The 23,691-nt window shown below is 45.2% G+C and overlaps 1 protein-coding gene across 7 annotated transcripts in view; it reads left to right on the top strand.

Annotated features, from left to right (window-relative positions):
* Positions 1–23,691, top strand: part of PICALM (phosphatidylinositol binding clathrin assembly protein) — a 179,472-nt gene that overhangs the window by 79,278 nt on the left and 76,503 nt on the right. For all 7 annotated transcript variants that reach the window (XM_040340082.1, XM_040340079.1, XM_040340080.1 and 4 more), the window contains exons 3-7: positions 8,870–8,945; positions 11,152–11,254; positions 14,354–14,447; positions 19,819–19,930; positions 22,735–22,841. In XM_040340082.1, the coding sequence (XP_040196016.1) occupies positions 8,870–8,945; positions 11,152–11,254; positions 14,354–14,447; positions 19,819–19,930; positions 22,735–22,841 (492 nt within the window). The remainder of the gene's footprint in view (positions 1–8,869; positions 8,946–11,151; positions 11,255–14,353; positions 14,448–19,818; positions 19,931–22,734; positions 22,842–23,691) is intronic.

Below are 23,691 nucleotides of genomic sequence, written 5' to 3'. Positions count from 1 at the left end.
AGAACACTGGGGACTCTAACAAAAGGGATGCTTTGGGAACCCTGATTTAAGGGGGAACACTGATGTACAGAGAGGACTCTGGTGTAAGGGGGTGGACACTGCAGCCTCTGGTATAAAGGGGAACTCTGATGGTAGGGGATGCTCTGAGAATCCGGAATTACCTTGGTTTACTCAGAGGAAGGAGGGAGGGAGACTTCAGTCAGACGGGGATGGATGGTGAGCTCACTAACCCCTTGGCAGTCAGCACCTCTCATTCAGGTGTATCTGGAAGCCCATCGTCCTGTCTGAATAATGTGTCCGGGTTTCAGGCAGTCCAAAACCTGGACACATGATTCCAAACTTGAACTGTCCAGGTTGAATCCTGGACAGGTGGCAACCCTATGCCCAGGAGTGATGTCATGGTTCGACCATTCATGCGGACGGAGCACACAAACTCTGAAGGAAGAGCAGGTGAAGATGGAAGCCCTTTTAAGAAAGAGTTAAAAGGAAAAGAGCTGAAGTGTTCTAAAGGCTTTTCTTTCTTTTTTTAACCTTCAATCATTCTATAAGTGCATTCATACACAGCTACCCAGAAGTGCAGGATCTTGTGTATAAATATACTGCATCTCAAAGTGAGTACACCCCTCACATGTTTGTAAACATTTTATTATATCTTTTCATGTGAAAACACTGAAGAAATGACACTTTGCTACAATGTAAAGTAGTGAGTGTACAGCTTGTATAACAGTGTAAATTTGCTGTCCCCTCAAAATAACTCAACACACAGCCATTAATGTCTAAACCGCTGGAAACAAAAGTGAGTACACCCCTAAGTGAAAATGTCCAAATTGGGCCCAATTAGCCATTTTCCCTCCCTGGTGTCATGTGACTCGTTAGTGTTACAAGGTCTCAGGTGTGAGTGGGGAGCAGGCGTGTTAAATTTATCGCTCTCACTCTCTCATACTGGTCACTGGAAGTTCAACATGGCACCTCATGGCAAAGAAGAACTCTCTGAGGATCTGTAAAAAGAATTGTTGCTCTACATGAAGATGGCCTAGGCTATAAGATTGCCAGGACCCTGAAACTGAGCTGCAGCACGTGGCCAAGACCATACAGCGGTTTAACAGGACAGATTCCTCTCAGAACAGGCCTCGCCATGGTCGGTCAAAGAAGTTAAGTGCACGAGCTTAGCGTCTTATCTAGAGGTTGTCTTTGGGGAAATAGACGTATGAGTGCTGGGGAGCTTCAGTTCATTGAGGGAACCATGAATGCCAACATGTACTGTAACATACTGAAGCAGAGCATGATCCCCCTCCCTTCGGAGACTGGGCTGCAGGGCAGTATTCCAACATAACGACCCCAAACACACCTTCAAGATGACCACTGCCTTGCTAAAGAAGCTGAGGGTAAAGGCGATGAACTGGCCAGGCATGTCTCCAGACCTAAACCCTATTGAGCATCTGTGGGGAATCCTCACACGGAAGGTGGAGGAGCGCAAGGTCTCTAATATCCACCAGCTCTGTGATGTCATGGAGGAGGGGAAGAGGACTCCAGTGGCAACCTGTGAAGCTCTGGTGAACTCCATGCCCAAGAGGGTTAAGGCAGTGCTGGAAAATAATGGTGACCACACAAAATATTGACACTTTGGGCCCAATTTGGAAATTTTCTCTTAGGGGTGTACAAATTTTTGTTGCCAGCAGTTTAGACAATAATGGCTGTGTGTTGTTATTTTGAGGGGACAACAAATTTACACTGTTATACAAGCTGTACACTCACTACTTTATATTGTAGCAAAGTGTAATTTCTTCAGTGTTGTCACATGAAAAGATATAGTAAGTTATTTATAAAAATGTGAGGGGTGTACTCACTTTTGTGACATACATACTGCACATGATTCTGCTCACAGTGGCCTTCCTTCATTAACAGCATAACAAACAAAACCCCATCACACATGGAGTTCCCTAGGCAGACGTTCCGTCTCCGCATACAGCTTGACACCTATTCACACCTCTGAGCATCAACAGGTTTTAGACAGTGTTATCACACATAAACAGTATTTAGCATACATAATTAGAGGTCTGGGAGCAGACCTGGATTAACACCTCTACAGCCTTACACAATGGTTACTGGAATATCTTAGGAGTCTATGCAATTAACACCTTTCACACAAGGACAATGAAATGTCTTCCAGGCCCTGACTCAATTAGCATGTCACCAGTCAGGGCTAATCATAGAATGAGTCAGTATTGACTGGTTGGGCCAACATCTTGCAGTATCTCAAAATCCTGCAATACGAACTATCAGTGATGTCCCATCTCATGTAATACATGAATTATGATTCACTTGCCACCCCATGCCCAAAGGGCACAGGGTGGACTCAGACCCAAGAGTTATCAGTGACGCTGACACAGGAGTATCCCCCATCCTCACAAAGTCTCTGGGTGTCCCGGGTCATTCCGTTAAAATGCTGAATGGCTTTTTCTAAACTATTTAACCACTTGCTTACTGGGCACATATACCCACCTCCTGCCCAGGTGAAATTTCAGCTTCCGGAACTGCGTCGCTTTAACTGACAATTGCGCAGTCGTGCGACGTGGCTCTCAAACAAAATTGACGTCCTTTTTTCCCCACACGTAGAGCTTTCTTTTGGTGGTATTTGATCACCTCTGCAGTTTTTATTTTTTTGCGCTATAAACAAAGGACGACAATTTTGAAAAAAAATACAATATTTTTTACTTGTTGCTATAATAAATATCCCAATAAAAAAAAAAAAAAAATTTCAGTCTAGGCCGATACGTATTCTTCTACATATTTTTGGTAAAAAAAAAAAAAAATCGCAATAAGCGACTGGTTTGCGCAAAAGTTATAGCGCCTACAAAATAGGGGACAGATTTTTTTTTTTTTTTTACTAGTAATGGTGGTGATCTGCGATATTTTATATTCTGTGTCTCTATGTACAAGAGACACAGATCGGTCTCCTCTCTCCCTGACAGGACGCTGTCTCTGTGAGAGCCGGCAATGAGAAATGATCTCATATGTTTACATTTGAGATCATCTCTCATTGGCCGCACAGATCGCCTACCAAACGGCCACTTCGATTGTCCGTTCACGGCGATCTGTGATTGGCTGTGTCCAAGGGACACGGCCAGCACAGAAGTTCCCTGCTGCGCGCTCGGGAGCACGCGCTGGGAACGAGGAAAGGGCGGACGTTAAAAGACGGCGTCCCAGAGAAGTAGAGCCACCCTGCGGCCGTACTATATAGTCGTACGGCCATCGGGAAGTGGTTAAAGAGATGCCAGAGCAGGTGGCAAGGGGTTAATGAGTCCATCATGAAAATGTCAAGACACTCCTAGATGAATCATTGATGCCTAGCCAGTCTTACAGTTGGACTGAGAAGTGGTGATCTGTGTTGGCCACTCGGTATCCTTTGCGGTCACCCCTTGGCGGTCTGTCAGGGAGAGGACTGATGGGCCCAGGGTAGGATGCACTGACCCCTCCCTGGACAGACAAGCCTCTGCTGCTCATTGTTTCCTAAACATTAAAGTGCAAACTAGTAATTATTAGTGAAAGAGGTTATATACTCGTTTACACACAACAGTGACATGTCGTCAGCTGTTCATCCACACTGTACTTGGCAGTGATAACACCCCCCCCCCCACACACACACACACCCCGTGTGTTATTAATTAAAGCAAAGGACACCTTTTATGTTGCACATTGTGTTGATGTCTCTGCATGATAAGTGACTTGTCACACCTGGTTTTATTACCCATTATCTTCTATATGGTGTCATAACTTACTAATACCAGGGACTGTTCACCCCGCAGACAAAGGTTGGCTTTTATTGTGGCCTTTATTAAAAGGGATAGTTCAGCATTATTACTCACTAGTTTTAAAGCAGGAATTCAAAGTGTGTGTAACACAAAAAATAAATGTCTCATTTGCTTTTTTTTTTAAAGCGGAGTTACGCCATTTATTTTTTTATTTTTATTTTTTAAGTCAGTAGCTACCAATACTACAGCTGCTGACTTTTAAAATAAGAACACTTGCTTGTCCAGGGTGCCCGCAATGTCAGTACCTGAAGTAGATCTGTCCCTCGGCTCTCAGGTGGAGGCACCGCCATCTTCGGTAAGGAAATGAAACCTTGTGGCTTCACTTCCTAGTTCCCTACTGAGCATGTGCGTCTCACAGAAGACAGCGGTGGGGGCGGAGAAGGTGCCGGAAGTGGTGTAGATACCCGCGGGTGGCTCTCTGGTATCTATACCCGGAAGTGGGAGCAAAATACCTGTATTAGACACGTATCTGCTCCCCTTCCCCCTGACAGGTGACAAATGTGACAAAAGCGGACGTTCCATTTTTGTGTGGAGCTCCGCGTTTGCAGTCAAATTTGATAAAACCCCACTATTTATGTGTTCGTATATACATACATACATATATATATATACACAGAGTAGGGTTGTCCCGATACCGATACCAGTATCGGTATCGGGACTAATACCAAGTATTTGCGGGAGTCAGTTTTCTTTAGACCAGAGCAGTTGCAAATATACATTTGTGGCAATCCTAAGCTCACCTTTTACAAGACTCATACTTTTCATGGATGGCTGTTTGTTATGTTTCTAAGTTGTATTCTCTTACTTTCAGAACAAAATTGTGTCCAAATGTAAGGTCCCCACTAACACAAACCATAGGCAGTGCAAAATCTTCATGATTCCCCTATCATGTGCTGACAGTATGGGGGACATGGCTGCATATGTTTGGGGACATGGCTGGATATATGTGGGGGACATGGCTGCATATATGGGGGACATGGCTGGATATATGGGGGGACATGGCTGCATATATGTGGGGGGGACATGGCTGCATATATGTGGGGGGACATGGCTGCATATATGTGGGGGGACATGGCTGCATATATGTGGGGGGACATGGCTGCATATATGTGGGGGGACATGGCTGCATATATGTGGGGGGACATGGCTGCATATATGTGGGGGGACATGGCTGCATATATGTGGGGGGACATGGCTGCATATATGTGGGGGGACATGGCTGCATATATGTGGGGGGACATGGCTGCATATATGTGGGGGGACATGGCTGCATATATGTGGGGGGACATGGCTGCATATATGTGGGGGGGCATGGCTGCATATATGTTTGGGGGGACATGGCTGCATATATGTTTGGGGACATGGCTGCATATATGTTTGGGGACATGGCTGCATATATGTTTGGGGACATGGCTGCATATATGTTTGGGGACATGGCTGCATATATGTTTGGGGACATGGCTGCATATATGTTTGGGGACATGGCTGCATTTGTGGGGGGGGACATGGCTGCATTTGTGGGGGGGGACATGGCTGCATTTGTGGGGGGGACATGGCTGCATTTGTGGGGGGGACATGGCTGCATTTGTGGGGGGGACATGGCTGCATTTGTGGGGGGGACATGGCTGCATTTGTGGGGGGGACATGGCTGCATTTGTGGGGGGGACATGGCTGCATTTGTGGGGGGGACATGACTGCATTTGTGGGGGGGACATGACTGCATTTGTGGGGGGGACATGGCTGCATTTGTGGGGGGGGACATGGCTGCATTTGTGGGGGGGACATGGCTGCATTTGTGGGGGGGACATGGCTGCATTTGTGGGGGGGGACATGGCTGCATTTGTGGGGGGGGACATGGCTGCATATGTGGGGGGGACATGGCTGCATTTGTGGGGGGGACATGACTGCATTTGTGGGGGGGACATGGCTGCATATGTGGGGGGGACATGGCTGCATTTGGGGACACATTTAAAAAAAGTATCGGTATTCGGTATTGGCAAGTACATAAAAAAAAGTATCGGTACTTGTACTCAGTCCTAAAAAAGTGGTATCGGGACAACCCTATCACAGAGCATACATAAATATACTGTATATACTTGAGTATAAACCTACCTGAATATAAGCCGAGGCACCTAATTTTTCCACAAAAAAATGGGAAAATGTATTGACTCGAGTATAAATCTAAGGTAGGAAATGCAGCAGCTACTGTAAGCGAAAAGAGGGTCAACTGTGCCCATTGCATGCCTCACTGTGCCCATTGCATGCCTCACTGTGCCCATTGCATGCCTCACTGTGCCCATGTACCTTATCCGCTGTGTTAGTATTGCACAGGATTTTTGCAGTTGAGTCCCATGCCAAAACCTAAGAAAGAAACTGTACCCTTGCCAAAAGATGAAACCAGACTGGAGAGCAGTACAATGTCTGTATACAGCCTCAAATACAATCAGTAATTGATCTAATGGGTTTCACACAAGCTTATCAGTAAACCAGTAACAAGAGACCTTTCAGCCACTTATCACAGCAAACTCTCCATTTACTTACCGTCTCCTATCTCCTACAAACACAAGATTAGGGCAGCAATGGATTTAGTACAGTGCTGTACCTTGTCCCTGTGTGTATAGGATGGCGCTGTTTGTATAGGAACTGGAAGTCCGCGCCGTCCCGCCTCCTCCTGTATGTATCGGAAGTCTGCGCTGTCCACTGTAACAAAGCTCCGCCGCCTCCTCGTCACGAACGAGGAGGCGGCAGGATGGCGCGGACTTCCAGTTCCTATACACACAGCGCCGTCCTATACACTTCCTATCTGCGATCTGCAGTCCTAACTAATCTTTTGAAGTCTCCTCAATGGAGGCATGTAAAGACTGATGGGTAGATGGAGGACAGGTGACTAGGGGTGTGTCCCCGCCTCCACCTATGCTTGGTATTGTGGTGAAGAGCACTGGAAAAAAACGCATAATAGTATAAGGGTATCAGCAAAACGCATCTCCATCCCTATATGGTACAAAGAAAACTGGGGTTGGGACTTTAAATGAGTTTTCTTTATACCATATAGGGATAGAGATGCGTTTTGCTGGGGGGCACCTGAGCCGAGTCGCAGCTCCCTGTGTTCATTCAGACATGGAGCCCATCCCTGCCCCCTTTCTCCCCTGATTGGCTAACTGACTTTGACAGCCAGTGGCGCCACTGCTGTGTCTCAGCCAATCAGGAGGAGTGTCCTGGACGGCTAAGACACTCGTGGGCATCGCTGGAGAGAGATGGGGCTCGGGTAAGTATTAGAGGGGCTGAGGGGGGCTGCTGCACACATGTCCTTTTATCTTAATGCATAGAGATAAAAAAAAAAAAAAATCTCTGCCTTTACAACTCCTTTTTAAGTAATTTTTAGAATGACTGACAAAATAATATCGCTCATATGTAGAATGGCATATTGCTAATCGAGCAGCAAAGATAATTTTCCTAGAAAAAGGAAGGAAATTGGTGTAATAATGAGTCCTATTTAATGTTAATTGACTTAATGCACAGAAACTGCAAAGCAGCGGTGCTTCCCTTGTAACAGCTTCCGCTGTAATTTTACCTTGACAGCTTTTTATAGTGTCATTTGGAGCTGATTGTCTATTAAATGTGTGCTGTGATAATAAAAAAAAGTACGGCAAGTAGCACAAGCGCCAATCATGTTGGCCGCAGTGAAAAAGCCTGAAAATCACCCTCTTGTATTGAATTTGTACTGTTATATAAATCTGCTATAATAATAAAACTGTAATTATAAAGCGTGTGTGTATATGTATGTGTATACACACTATATATATATATATATATATATATATATACACACATACATACATACATACATACACACATACACACATACACACACACACACACACACACACACACACACACACACACACACACATATATATATATACACACACACACACATATATATATATATACACACACACACACACATATATACACACATATATATACACACACACACACACCCTATATTGTCAAAAGTATTGGGACTCCTGCCTTTACATCATGGGTGCTCAGCCTGTGGCCCCCCAGCTGTTGCAGAATGTGATGGATCTCGGATACCCCAGGTGGGCACATCTGTCAGACCTGTGTCACCTATCCTCCAAACGCGCCAGGTTTGCCATAACCAGCCCTTAACCCCTCAATCACGAGACAATCCACACAGGTGTTGAGGGTTAAACATGCAGAGCATAAACTGTTTATTAAATACAAAACATAGACTTTTACACACAGTTAGGGACACTCACCTTAGCCTTGTCATAGAGGGGAGGGGGTGGGGGAGAAGGAACAACCAATGGGAACGCAACACTTGTACATTGAAACAGACTACAGTTAAACATAAAGGGATTATGGTAAGCGGGCAGCCCCTCAATACACATCCCCTGCGGAGAGACGTCTCCAGTCCAGACCATTGTCTATGTGCCATTAACCAACACAATTAGACACAGCAACAAGAGCGGGGGGGGGGGGGGAGCGATGTAGCATTACATTACATTATCTCAATGCCAGCTTGTCCCCAGGTCTCCAGTCTCTTCTGGGCCATAATCTGTGGGTAGGAGGCCCGCCCACAGTCCCTTCCAAAAAACACAGTGACAGTGGGTTCTGTCACACAGAACTACAAGTCCCATCATGCCTCTGGAAGCCATGCTTGTAACCTTGCAATGCCTCATGGGACTTGTAGTTTCGCAACAGCTGGAGGGCCACAGGTTGAGCACCCTTGCTTTACATGAACTTTAATGGCATCCCACATGCTCAGGAGAATCGGCCACATGGACTGTTTCAAACAGCAGAGTTTGACATCTACGTAGGGGAAGGTGGTCGGACCACAGAGCCTGTGCATCCAAGTCCATGCACTCCTGTGCCCATGCATTACATTTATCCTGAAGTTGGGCTTAAAAAAATAAAAATAAAATTTAAGTGGGGTAGGGCTTTACTAATAAAATACTTTTTATATGCTTTTAACTTGGTGGTGTTTTTTTGTTTTTTTTTTTTTCTTTATTTTTCTTTTTTTTTTTTTACAGCGCTTTATACAGTATCTGGCATCCCGGAACACTTTATTCAATCTGAGCAATTTTTTGGACAAGAGTGGACTTCAAGGTAAGGTTTGATTGTCACTATTGCTTTAAAATGACTGCTGCAGATATACAGTGCAGGCAGTTAGGGGTTCATCTCTATCAGAGGTAGGCAACCTTAAAGGGGTTGTAAAGGAAAACATTTTTTTTCCCTAAATAGCTTCCTTTACCTTAGTGCAGTCCTCCTTCACTTACCTTTTCCTTCCATTTTGCTTTTAAATGTCCTCATTTCTTCTGAGAAATCCTCACTTCCTGTTCTTCTGTCTGTAACTACACACAGTAATGTGAGGCTTTCTCCCTGGTGTGGAAAAAGCCTCTTGAGGGGGCGAGCAGGAGTGTCAGGACCCTCTCTACTTTGCAGATGGAGAAAGGAGCTGTGTGTTAGTGGGCGTCCTGACACTCCTGCTCGCCCCTCAAGGCTTTCTCCACACCAGGAAGAAAGCCTTGCATTACTGTGTGGAGTTACAGACAGAAGAACAGGAAGTGAGGATTTCTCAGAAGAAATAAGGACATTTAAAAGCAAAATGGAAGGATGAGGTAAGTGAAGGAGGACGGAAGGTAAAGGAAGCTATTTAAGGAAAACATTTTTTTTCCTTTACAACCCTTTTTTAAGAGATGGAGATCTACCTAAACCGGGCAAAGTGTCGCCTCCTCACACCTGATTAAACCTCTTATTGCAGTACTACCGTGTCCCAAACGTGTGTGCATTACACGGCAATCATGGGTTTAAATCAGGCGGTGAGACAGCAACATATCACCTCCTCACCACCTATCAACACACACTCTGATCGCTTTTCAGAGGAGCAGCACTTGTGAGTGAACCCTTAGTTGCATTCAGCAGTGGCACCCTTAGGGCTCATTTACACGTATGGTTGTGGGGTGGTACAACGGTAGAATATAATAGTCTATGGCTAAACACAGCAAACCCGCAGGTGCACTGCACCCATGGTGTGGGTGAACCGCAGCACATCAGTGTGAAAGAAACCCTGTACGGTGGAACCTTGGATTACGAGCATAATCTGTTCCAGGAGAATGCTCCTAATCCAAAGCACTTGCAAATCAAAGCGAGTTTCTCCATAGAAGTCAATGGAAACGAAAATAACTTGTTCCACATTGACTTCTATGGCATGCAATACCGCATGTGGCCAGAGGTGGGGGCGAGTGCAGGAGAGCCTTGGAAATACTTGGACAGCTTGGCTGAACTCGGAAAAGGCTTGGGCACGGAGTATTTCCGAACGGCTCTGATCGGCGCCCACACACCTCTGGCCAAATGCGGCACTGCACACCGCAGAGGCTTAAATCCTGCTCGTTTTACGAGACAACACTCGCAAACAGTCAGGATTAAAAAAAATAAAAAATGTTCGTATTGCAAAACGCTTGTTAACTGCGTTACTTGCAATCCGAGGTTTCACTGTACTGCCCGGTGTATTGCTTCACACTGATCTGAAGATTTCTCCTTTCCTGCTGCTGGCACCACGCTAGTCGGAATAAGAGGGTTGAGTGCAGTTGGTATCACTCCGCATGGGACAGAAGCTGACACTACAGAGGAGGTATCGGCTTATGCGACTCTTGCTCCTTTCTACAAGTTGTGCCCCTGCATTGCACTCTGTTTGATGCTCTGGAATGGCGGGTCAGCAAACCCAGACCGCGATCTACCAGTCACCTGTCTGCGATACCCCGATCTACATGCACCAAATCCACGTCCTGACAGGCAAAGTGTTGCCAAGCTTTTACACCTCCTTTCTGTAAATCCCTAGTGGGTGGTGAGGTGGGCATTCATATTAATGGGGAAGTAGGATTGTGTTTGGGGACAGCAGGTATAAACCTAGACACAACAGTGTGCTGCCTATGAAAAAGATCGTCTCTGGCTGTTTTTTGTGTTTGCTGCAGGTACATACACACATTCTGAGACACTTTATACCCTCAGATGTTTTTATTACATGCCAATTTCTCTAACTGGTCATATAGCTATCAAATGCTTTGGGCAAAAAACAAAACCTATGGAAGTGTGGGCTATATTAGGTGATGGTTGTGCTCAGCAAAGCACTCAAATGATAGAAAAAGAATATCCATGAAAGGGTACATTTGCCAACTTTAATTGTTCCCATTGTGTGTATTTAAAACTGAACTCCAGACATATTTAAAGATGCAGATTAATGCAACACTGTGCTCTGAAAAGTTAGCATATTTTGCGTTTTGGATTAAACTGATTTATGTTTTACCACTTGCAGGTTATGACATGTCCACCTTTATAAGACGCTATAGCCGGTACCTGAACGAGAAGGCAGTTTCTTACAGACAAGTTGCTTTCGACTTCACCAAAGTAAAGCGTGGGTAAGTTTCTGTAACTGTGGATCGGGGTGAAAACTATTTGATAGGTGGTGATAAAGGTGGAGCATTCTTTACTTGTGGTGTTGCCCTTCTACAGTTGGTGCCCTTTGTCAATAAATTGCTCTTTCAGTGGATCTCTTTAACCACTTCCCGCCTGTAGGAGGTCATATGACGTCCTTAGGTTGAAGTGGTAATATATGAATGATGCGTGCAGCTACAGACGACATTCAGATATCTATTTTATCAGCCGGTGATTCTCTGTAATGTAAAAGTCATGTTAGCGGCTCTTCATTCACTAGATTGCTTTTGCAGACCGTGGGATGCGATACCTTTCCGGGCTTTACCGTGCGATCGGTAAGCCAGATTGCCTATCCAGTGGCACCGCCAAATAAAGCTGCGGCCATCTGTATGACTCTGGGAGGCCGTAAGTGACACCATGATGCCACTTCTGGTACTGGCAGATGTAAACTACCAGTTTTTGTCCTGGAAAGCAGAGATCCATTATTTTTGTTTGTCTCATGTTTGCCAGGGTAGAGGAGCTATTTTGGGTTCATTGGCCCCAGATACCGTGTTTCCCTGAAAATAAGACCTAGCGCTATTTTCCCAGGAGGGCTACAATATAAGCCCTACCCTGAAAATAAGCCCTAGTTCGAGGAAATTGCGTGCTTTTCGAGGAAACATGTTATAATCCTATTAAGGCAGTGTGCTGTGCTGTGTGTGTGTGTGTGTGTCTCTGTCTCTAGCGCTGTCAGGTGACTTTGCTACAGAGCTACTATTTACAGATTCTTTTTCTTCAAAAGCTGGTGTGCTCTCTTCCCTGCTTCGAGCATTGCAGAGGGAGGGGGGCCAGGGTCCATCGCTGGTGGCTGGGAGAGGTGGAGGAGAGCTGAGGTGTTTGGCACTGTTAAATTGCAGGGGCACACACATTCTGTATTGTGTGCTACTGTAAAAGAAAGGATTTGGGCATTTTAAGTGTGTTCAAACTGGGGATTCCTGAATATGTTAAGACCTACCCCAAAAATAAGCCCTACTGGGTCTTTTGTTGCCAAAATTAATATAAGACCCAGGCTTATTTTTGGGGAAACACGGTATCTCCATAAAGAGGGCCTGACATGTATTATTTTTATTTAAGAATATTACTATAAGGGGGGCAGTTGACATTTCTTGTAAAAGGAAAAAAAATCAATAAAGAAATTACAGGATTGTGTAAAAAAATAAAATAATAATTAAGTATAAAAAAAGTAAAGTGCTTTCACTCTGAATCGAACGCATACGCAGATTGCCCCTGCATATGTAAACGGCATTTGCACCACACATGTTAGGTATTGCCGGGAACGTTGGCGCGAGAGCAATATTTCTAGCACAAGACCTCCTCTAACTCTGAACTGGTAACCTGTTAGAAATCTTCATAGGCTACGCTTTAAAAATATTTAAGTGCCAAAGTTTGGCGCCATTCCATGTGTGCACAAATTATAAAGCGTGACATGTTGAGTATCTATTTACTCGGCGTGACATCTTTCACATTATACATACAAATTGGGGTAAATATTTTTTTATTTTATTCATTAACCACTTAAGGACTGCCTCCTGCACATATACGTCGGCAGAATGGCACGGCTGGGCACATGTACGTACAGGTACGTCCTGTACTAGTACCCAGCCGTGGATCGCGGGTGCGCTCCCGCGACCCGGTCCGAAGCTCCGGGACCAGCGGACCCGATCGCTGCTGGAGTCCCGCGATCGGTCCCCGGAGCTGAAGAACTGTGGCGGCATCATCGATCGTGTCATCCCTTTTATAAGGGGACACAATCGATGAAGTGCATTTTTTGCTGTGAAAATGACAATGGTCCCAAAAATGTGTCAAAAGTGTCCGCCATAATGTCGCAGTCACGGAAAAAATCGCTGATCGCCGCCATTGGTAGTAAAAAAAATAAAATTTATAAAAATGCAATAAAACTATCCCCTATTTTGTAAACGCTCTAAATTTTGCGCAAACCAACCGATAAACGCTTATTGCGTTTTTTTTTTTTTTTTTTACCAAAAATAGGTAGAATACGTATCGGCCTAAACTGAGTAAAAAATATTTTTTTTATATATTTTTGGGGGATATTTATTATAGCAAAAAGTAAAAAATATTGCATTTTTTTTTCAAAATTGTCGCTCTATTTTTGTTCATAGCGCAAAAAAATTAAAACCGCAGAGGTGATCAAATACCACCAAAAGAAAGCTCTATTTGTGGGGAAAAAGACGCCAATTTTGTTTGGGAGCCACGTCGCACGACCGCGCAATTGTCAGTTAAAGCGACGCAGTGCAGAATCCCAAACAGAGGCAAGGTCTGTTTTCTTTGTCTCCTTCGTTATTCTGTTACTTTAAGCTCAAATCTTAGTTCTGTACCAGTGGCCGGCTTTCAATTAAAAAGTAGTGTATTTTTTGCCCCTTTTTTTTTTCCTTAAAGGCTTTAATTTCTATATAGCACAGGTGTCAAACACAAGGCCCGCGGGCTGAATCCGGCCCTCCAGGCCATTTCTTGTGGCCCTCGCACCTCTACTGCAGCTCCAGCCCTCCTCAAGACCCTTCCTTTCTGCTTTCAAGCAATCCAGCTTCTTCCCAGCAGCAGCATAAGGAAATGGGGTGCACTGTGATGTAATGGAGAGTGGGGGACTCAACTCCTGATGATGGGGTGGCTCTTAACATCTAATGTAAGAGGAGGGGATGCACTGGACATCTAATTTTACAGATGCAACCGGCCTTTTTGAGGGCAATCATAATGCTGATGCGGCCCACCATGAAACCGAGCTTGACACCCTATATCCGGTGATCCTGACTGTTCTGCTTGCTGGCGGATCTCATCTTGCTGGGACTGTCTGATCAGATTGATTGGCATTGGCTCCTGCAAGGACCATCGTTGTCCTGCTAGACCGCTCTACACTGTGATGAGCCCCCCTCCTGTAGCTGAATACCGGCCACTACCCCGGCCCTGCAGTTTGTAAGAGCCGAGTTTTCACCTGAACGCTGGTGGTGATAGATAATTCTGAATGTAATCATAAGTAAGTCTGCATAAAAAAAAAGCTGTACTGAATCCTGCTATCTTTTTATTTTTAGGGCTGATGGCGTCATGAGGACAATGAACACAGAAAAGTTGCTAAAGACAATGCCCATTATACAGAACCAAATGGATGCCCTGCTTGATTTCAATGTAAGTAGAATATACCCGAATGTAGGCAATTGTGCAGGTTTTTCTGCCCTTTAAAGGGTAAGTTCACCTGTTTACAAAAAAAAAATTAATGCACACCCTTTTGCAGGTAAAAAATGTGCATTTATTTATTTTTACTGTAAAGCATCGCACAGATCAGCAGGTTGCGGGTGCCATGCGGGACTCCTGCAGACTTGTCTGTGTCTCTCTGACAGGAAGAAACAATGATCTACCAGAGCACTTCATTGGGAACTACAGGTCGAGAGCCGCAAAGGCTTTTTTTTTAGTTTTCCAATTTACAGAACTCTGAGTAATTGACACATATTTCCAACATGACTGCGCACCAGTGCATAAAGCAAGGTCCATAAACGCATGAATGAGCGATACTGAGGTGGAGGAACTTGACTGGCCTGCACAGAGCCAGGCCTTCTCGTCCACATCAGTGCTTAACCAGAGCTGTTCTAGCTGCAAAGGGTGGGCCAACTCAATATTGAACCCTAAGGGCTAAGACTGGGATACCATTAGTGATTGTAAAGGTAAATAAAAAATAAAGGGCCAGATTCTCGTACAGCCAGTGTCATCTTAAGAGCATTATAGGCCCCCGGGCAATACAGTGCACTGGGGCCCTGTCTACACAATCACACACGAGAATTTACTGACAAAAATCATAAAATTTACTGGCAGAACCACATTTTTTACTGCCACTGCAAAAAATTTACCTAAAATTACAGTTTTCAGTGCCGAACAATGCAAATGTCAGTATTTAAACTATAAACATATAGCTAGTGCTATTAGCAATGTGTTTAAAAAAAATGTCTTCATTGACATGAAGGCCAGGTTACTATAACCCAGCCAGCACAGAGTTTCTTCTTACATCAGAGTCTGCAGGATTCCCCCTTACAGTGAAAGGGAACTCTTATGTAAAGGGGAACGCTGCAGATCATGATCTAAGGGGGGAACTCTGATGTGGAGAGGGGGGACTCTGGTGACCAGAAACCACCTTATATCAGAGTCCACTGCTTTCTCTTTGCCACTTGCATCAGGGTCCGCAGACTGAGTTCCCCCTTGCATTGTAAGGGGGAATCCTGCAGACTCTGATGTGGGGGGGCACTCCGGTGACCAGAGACCACCTTCAGTAGAGTAAATACACTAAGGTAAGGGGGATCACTATTATAGGAGGGGGAACCTTTATATCAGTGCCCCCTTACATTTTTACATTCACTCCCCCCTTACATCAGCAACCCCCCACACTCGTGGAGGACCGGATATTCTCTGTGATTTCCGCAAACTGGGCATGGGCAGTTCTAACCCGTCACTCTCCACAATTTTTTACTGGGGTTGCTGGGCAGCCGGTGGGGCCCCCCAGGCAAGCGGGGCCCCCGGGCAACTGCCCAGCGTGCCCAATGGAAAAGATGGCCCTGCGTACAGCGGCGTATCTATAGGCTGGCGTAACATATCCGATTTACGTTACGCCTCCAACTTAGACGGGCAAGTGCAGTAAAAGCCTAACGTAAACGGCGTATCTGTACTGCGTCGGTCGGGCGTACGTTCGTGAATTCGCGTATCTAGCTGATTTACATATTTCTAGGCATAAATCGGCGTACACGCCCCCTAGCGGCCAGCGTAAATATGCAGTTACGATCCGACGGCGTAAGAGACTTACGCCGGTCGGATCTAATAGAAATCAATGCGTAACTGATTCTAAGAATCAGGCGCATGGATACGACCGCCCAAACTCAGAGATACGACGGCGTATCTCCTTTGTGAATCTGGGCCAAAGTCTATACTTGCCTGCTCTGTGCAATGCAGTTGCACAGAGCGGCTGCAAACCTCCTCTTTTCGGGTCCCCCCGCCAGCGCTCCTGGCCACTCCCCTCTGTCCTGTGCCCCCATGCAAAGCCGCTTCCCATGTAGGTGCTCACACCCAAGCCCCGCTGCTGCGTCCATTGATTCAGACAGCGGGACTTGGTCCCGCACCCCCTCCCTAGTCACTGGCTTTGATTGAAAGCACTGGGAGTCAATGGCTCCGGGTGCCCGAGCAAAGCCAGTGAGACCTGGAAAGGATGCGCGAGAAGATCCAAAGAGCTGCAGATGTGCACTGTGCTGGATCAAATGAGGGCTTGGGTAAGTTGAAGAGGAAAGGGGTGGCTGCGGGGATGGGATGCTGACACATAAACATTGTTTACCTTAAAGTGGATGACATTTTTTTTTTTTTTTTTTTTGATGTCACAATGTAGAGCAGTGTTTTTCAACATTTTTTTTTACCAAGGCACCCTTTAAAATCTGTCAGAATCTCAAGGCACGCCAAACCAAAAATGTATAAAAAAAATCTCCATAAGCAACGCTTTAAAAAAACCTTTACAGGTTACATGTTTAGAGCTAAAGAGAATGTCTAGCACTAGTATTATTGCACTCGCTCTAATGTGCGGTGATACCTCACATGTGTGTTGTGAATACTGTTTACATATGCGTGTGCGTATCCACTTGCGTAGGGATGGGGGGGGGTGCTTAAAAAAAAAATATTGTCTTATTAAACTTTTTTTCTTTTCATTGTGCCTTTTAAAAAATGTTTTAATATAATATACATGGGCTATGTGGGTTAATATTGATAATGATAACTGTATACTTCAATAATGCAGTTTGGCCACAGTGCAGGTGTAGTGCAGTGTACCTGCGGTTTTCATGTGGTTTCTCATAAACTTCTATTATGTAGTAAATTTTTGGTACATTTTCTGAAAGCACACCAAAAATGAGGGACATAATAGAAGTCTGAGAAACCACAGAAAACCGCAGGTACACTGCGTTACACCTGCAGTATTGAAGTATACAGTTATCATTATCAATAATAACCCATATAGCCCATGTATAATATATTACATTTAAAAAAAAAATCACCATGCCTGCAATGAAATGAGGCAATGTGAAAGTGCCAACAGGTGTAATGTAGTTTCTTTTTTTTTTTTATAAACAATGCCTGCAGCCTGCAATAAAACTATTAAACATGTTTCACATTGAAAATGACAGTAAATAGACAGAAAATACTGTACCCGTGTCTCCTCACTGTTCTTCCACCTCTACTTTACTTGCGTTCTTCTTCCCCTCAGGGAAAAGCGCGCCAGCCAGAGTCCTCTAGCTGCCGCGGCTCACACGTCACACATAGCAGTGCGTGCGTGCGCCCGACCCTCCCATAGCAACCGAAGACGTACTCGGTTGGCAAGACGCTTTCGGGAGGCCCGCACAGCTTCCCGAGTGCCTGTTGCAGTGGCAATTGAGCTTTACACAGCGGACCGGCACCGCTGTAATAACGAATATTAACCAAGTGGCTAGAAGTAGTTGTGACATCAGATAGCTGCCATAGCTGACATATTGGGGGTCATTTTGCCGCGGCACACCTGGGGACTCTTCACGGCACACCAGTGTGCCGCGGCACACTGGTTGAGAAACGTTGATGTAGAGTATAAGATTTCCTATCATCTGTGCCCAGTCTTGCCACACAGAGTTAATTCAGCTCTGAGCAATCCTCTTTTATTGTTCAGTGAAATAAAACAGACTTGCAGAGAAAAACCTTAGTCCGTTCCGCCCCCTTGCTGTGAGTGACAGGTTATTTACATATCTCATGTACTAGCCTGAGACGGGCATAATTTTTTAATTCCCACCCCCACTCCTTTTCTGAAGTCATGTGGTTTCTTTTCTGGATTTTGACTGGATGTTAGTGATCATAGCAGAATTTAGTGTAAGGAATACACAGGAAAAAATGCATGTTAAAAAGAGGAGTGTAGAGGTGGGCGTGGAGTCTACTGACATCACGACTCCACCCACCGAGCTCCGGACAACAGATACACCCACAGAATCTGCAGTTTTTCAGGTCTTATAACAGACAGAGGGGAGACATGCAGGAGGGTTTTATATCCTTATAGATCAACACTATGGCATTAGTTTTGAAAGCATGAGAGTGGGGTTACATCCACTTAAACCACTTAACGCCCGCCGCATGCCTATTTACGTCCACAGAATGGCACGTACAGGCAGATGGGCGTATATATACGTCCCTGCCTTCTAGCGGGTCGGGGGTCCGATCGGGACCCCCTCTGCTGCATGCGGCGGGCGGATTCCCGCGGGGAGCGATCCGGGACGACGGCGCGGCTATTCGTTTATAGTCGCGATCGCTCCCCGGAGCTGAAGAACGGGGAGAGCCGTATGTAAACACGGCTTCCCCGTGCTTCACTGTGGCGGCGCATCGATCGAGTGATCCCTTTTATAGGGAGACTCGATCGATGACGTCAGTCCTACAGCCACACCCCCCTACAGTTGTAAACACACACTAGGTGAACTCTAACTCCTACAGCGCCTCCTGTGGTTAACTCCCAAACTGAAACTGTCATTTTCACAATAAACAATGCAATTTAAATGCATTTTTTGCTGTGAAAATGACAATGGTCCCAAAAATGTGTCAAAATTGTCCGAAGTGTCCGCCATAATGTCGTAGTCACGAAAAAAATCGCCGATCGCCGCCATTAGTAGTAAAAAAAAAAAAATTAATAAAAATGCAAAAAAACTATCCCCTATTTTGTAAACGCTATAAATTTTGCGCAAACCAATCGATTAAACGCTTATTGCGATTTTTTTTTTTTACCAAAAATAGGTAGAAGAATACGTATCGGCCTAAACTGAGGAAAAATTTTTTTTATATGTTTTTGGGGGATATTTATTATAGCAAAAAGTAAAAAATATTGAATTTTTTTCAAAATTGTCGCTCTATTTTTGTTTATAGCGCAAAAAATAAAAACCGCAGAAGTGATCAAATACACCAAAATAAAGCTCTATTTGTGGGAAAAAAAAGACGCCAATTTTGTTTGGGAGCCACGTCACACGCAATTGTCTGTTAAAGCGACGCAGTGCCGAATCGCAAAACCTGGCCTTGGCATTTAGCAACAAAATGGTCCGGGGCTTAAGTGGTTAATGCAAAGAATGGCTTAAGGTAAAATGTTCAGGCTTTACAACCACTTTATAAGCAGGCGTCCCAATACTTGTGGTAATGGTGTATGTAAGGGTTTACAAGCAATTTAAATGTTTTAGCTTTGTGTAGATGGACAGGTCTCCTTGACTGGCACTTATACTATTTACCAGCCAATTGCCGAGGAGCTAATAGTAATAGTTGGCTGTATTGGATGTTTTTGGTGGATTTCTGCAATCCCCAAAAATAAGCCAGTGCTGGAGAGGTCGGGCTGCTGCTTACTTTTAAATGTGTGTGGGGGGTGTGTGTGTGTGTGTTTTATGTAAGGATCTCGATCTTTTGCCAGTTCTGCCATGCCCATTCAAGTTTCCACCCTGTGATGCCCATGTTTTCAGTGCTTTGCATGTTTCCTTTCTCTTAGGTAAATGCCAACGAACTGACAAATGGAGTCATTAATGCTGCTTTCATGCTGCTCTTCAAGGATGCCATCAGATTGTTCGCTGCATACAATGAAGGGATAATTAATCTGTTAGGTAAATAGATCTGATTTGTCATTCTTCAACACTTGTTACAGAGCAGAAAACCTGAGGGCAGACCTTTTTTTTCTCCTTCAGCAAGTGATATCGGTGTAAGTTATCCTACGCAGTGTGATGCCACATGAATTCATTAAGCGAGTCTAGTAATTGCAGCAGTCGCGTGTGCTTCTTATGGGTGCCATGAGACGTCATTGATTTCTGTAGCAGGATGACTCTTAACACGTGTTACACGTGCGCTTCCTGATTTTGGGGCAGACTGCTCATGAATAGAGAAGGTGATGGCTGTGCTTGTTATTTGTCAGCCAGATTGCTGCTGACAATAGAGTTCAGCCTTTTTGTAAACTCAAAACTGTGTGCGATTGGCCTCAGCCAATCAGCTGACTTCAGCCAAAATCATCGGCTGAAATCAGCTGCCAATCACAGCTGAAGCTGTAAGAGGCTGCAACATACAGGTACGTTACCAAGCCTGGAGCTGCTGCCCGCTCGCTGTACAGCTACTATGGGCGGGCAGCAAGCTGGTAAAGATGAACTTGGAGAGAAATGTACCTTGGTGTACTTGGACCCTAAATGCATTCTTGTTAACCTGGTAAAGCTGAATTCCAGCTATTGCTGTTTCTGCATGGTTGCTTAGTCCATGCTGGTCCAATGTATGCATGTATGTGTCATTTCTGAAGATCCTCCGGAAGCTGAAAATCACTGCTACAATGATTGCCGTTGGCTTCTGGGTCCTGTGCCGAGCGGCTCCTCTGCTTCTTGGTGAACACAGGTCGTCACTCGCTCGGCATGAACAACATTTAGGGAGCACCTTGCTCTTTCTCAGTGAATGCAAGGCATTATCTGATTGGACGAGGTGGGGAGGTAGGCGTTGACTTCACGACCTTCACCTAATCTTATCAGAGAACACTTTGCATTCATTTTTAAAAAGTGCAGTGTAGGCAGCCACTCTGCATTGGTTCCCGAAAGCCAGGAGCCATCACTGAAGTATGCATTGTCTACTACAGTGACTTCCAGGTTCCAGGAGGATCCTTCCAGGGATTGGCATATTCAAATAGCTGAAATTCTGATTTAAAGTGTACCTGTAATAGGAGAAATACATGGGCTGCCGATTTTGATTTTCCCATATACTAGTTGTCCTGGCTCCATGCGACATTAATATTTTTCAGTCACTGGCCTGGAAAAGATACGCTGAAAATTCAATTCAGTGGCCCGGATTCAGAAAGAGATACGACGGCGTATCTCCTGATACGCCGTCGTATCTCTGAGTGCGCTCGGTCGTATCTATGCGCCTGATTCAGAGAATCAGTTACGCATAGATATCCCTAAGATCCGACAGGTGTAAGTGTCTTACACCGTCGTATCTTAGGCTGCAATTTCAGGCTGGCCGCTAGGTGGCGCTTCCGTATTTTTACGCGAGGAATATGCAAATTACTATTTACGTCGATTCAGAAACTAACGACCGCCCAGCACTTTTTTTTACGTCGTTTGCGTTCGGCTTTTTCCGGCGTATAAATACCCCTGCTATATGAGGCGTAGTATGGCTGTCGTTCCCGTGCCGAGTTTTGAAATTTTACATCATTTGCGTAAGTCGTTTGCGAATAGGGCTGGACGTAATTTACGTTCACGTCGAAAGCAATGACGTTTTGCGGCGGATTTTCGAGCATGCGCACTGGGATCTTTTAACGAGTGGCGCATGCGCCGTTAAAAAAAAACGTAAAATACGCGGGGTCAAGCCAAATTTAAATTAAACACGCCCCCAACATCCCCATTTGAATTAGGCGGGCTTACGCCGGCCCACATACGTTACGCCGCCGTAACTTAGGGCGCAAGTTCTTTATGAATACGGAACTTGCGCCCAAAGTTAGAGCGGCGTAACGTATCTAAGATACGTTACGCCGGCCGGACAGATACGCCATTGTATCTGAATCTGGCCCACTGTGTATGTCTATGCTGATTTTGAAAGCCATGCTGCCAAAGCATTAGTGTGATGGCTAGTAAGTAATGGCGGACTAAATGGTTTCCTTTGCGACCTTTCGTTTAACCCTTTCGCTGCCACCCATGGTAAGGGTTACATCAGGAAGGGCTTGCAGCTGGACAGCTTGGTATCCTTCACAGTGGTGGCATCCCCTTCTGCTTTAAGCTCACGGTTGCTCTATTGACCATAAACGTCTAGCACAGGGATAAGCAATTAGCGGACCTCCAGCTGTTGCCAAACTACAAGTCCCATGAGGCATAGCGAGACTCTGACAGCATCAAGCATGACACCCAGAGGCAGAGGCATGATGGGACTTGTAGTTTGACAACAGCTGGAGGTCCGCTAATTGCTTATCCCTGGTAGCATAAAGATCTCCTAGAGCAGTGGTCACAAACCCTGTCCTCAGGGCCCACTAACAGGCCAGGTTTGCAAGATAACTGAAATACATCACAGGTGATATCATTTGCTGCTCAGTGATTGCAGTATTCTAGTCTGCATCGCTCCAAGGTAATGCATAAAACCTGGCCTGTTAGTGGGCCCTGAGGACAGGGTTGACCACCACTGCCCTAGACCACAGGTGCCAATCTGGCAGCCCTCCAGCTATGGCAGAACTACAAATCCCATGAGGTATTGCAAGGCTGACAGTTACAAGCATGACTCCCACAGGCAGAGGGCCGATGGGACTTGTAATTCCACAACAGCTGGAGGGCAACCCGTTTGTCACCACTGCCCTAGACTCTCCTGACTAAAGAATTCATAACTAGTGACCACTATATGTACCATTTATGAGGTGTTTTACCCCAGAGCTCTCCCCAATTTTTTCTCTTAGAAAAATATTTTGACATGAAGAAGAACCAGTGTAAAGACGGGTTGGATATTTACAAGAAGTTCCTCACCAGAATGACACGGATTTCTGAGTTTTTAAAAGTTGCAGAGGTATGTGTGTACCCCTAGGTCACTTAAGCCTGTGGAATTTCCTTTTTAGCTATCAGGTGCCTGTTTATAGGGCATCTGTTTCCTGCTTATTTTTAAAATCCTAGATTTAACCACTTTTCATATAATTGTTAATGTTCTGATGGGTATCAAAACGCCATTTATCTGGTTGTGTATATTGGGCGTGCTGCACACTATTAAACTTTTACAAAATGTGTAGCGCCAAAAAAATTACATAGCAAACGATGATGAAGGTGTGAAGAAATGAAGTCCAAAAACTCATTAACAAAAAGGTAAAAATAAAGTAATTTCAGCAGAGCCAAGGAAAAGGCTCATTCAGAGTCCCGTGAAAGGATAAAGCTCACCAGGACTTTTCCAGAGCCTCTCCAAGCCTATGGAACTCCTTACCCCAATCTGTCCGTCTATCTCCTTCTCTATTAGCTTTTAGAGGATCCCTGAAAATCCTCTTCAGAGAAGCCTACCCACACCTAACAACTGTATTTTCATTTGAGTCCATCTGATCTTCCCCCACAGCTACTGCCCTTTGTTCCACTTGACCCTCCCTTCTAGGGCCCTTTGTTCCACTTGACCCTCCCTTCTAGGGCCCTTTGTTCCACTTGACCCTCCCTTCTAGGGCCCTTTGTTCCACTTGACCCTCCCTTCTAGGGCCCTTTGTTCCACTTGACCCTCCCTTCTAGGGCCCTTTGTTCCACTTGACCCTCCCTTCTAGGGCCCTTTGTTCCACTTAACCCTCCCTTCTAGGGCCCTTTGTTCCAATTGACCCTCCCTTCTAGGGCCCTCTGATCCCTCCTGTATTGAATTGTATTGTGACTGTACTGTGTTCCCTGATGTA

Source organism: Rana temporaria, chromosome 2 (assembly GCF_905171775.1).
Source record: "Rana temporaria chromosome 2, aRanTem1.1, whole genome shotgun sequence".
NCBI lineage: Eukaryota > Metazoa > Chordata > Amphibia > Anura > Ranidae > Rana > Rana temporaria.
This window is presented reverse-complemented; position numbering and strand designations above follow the sequence as displayed.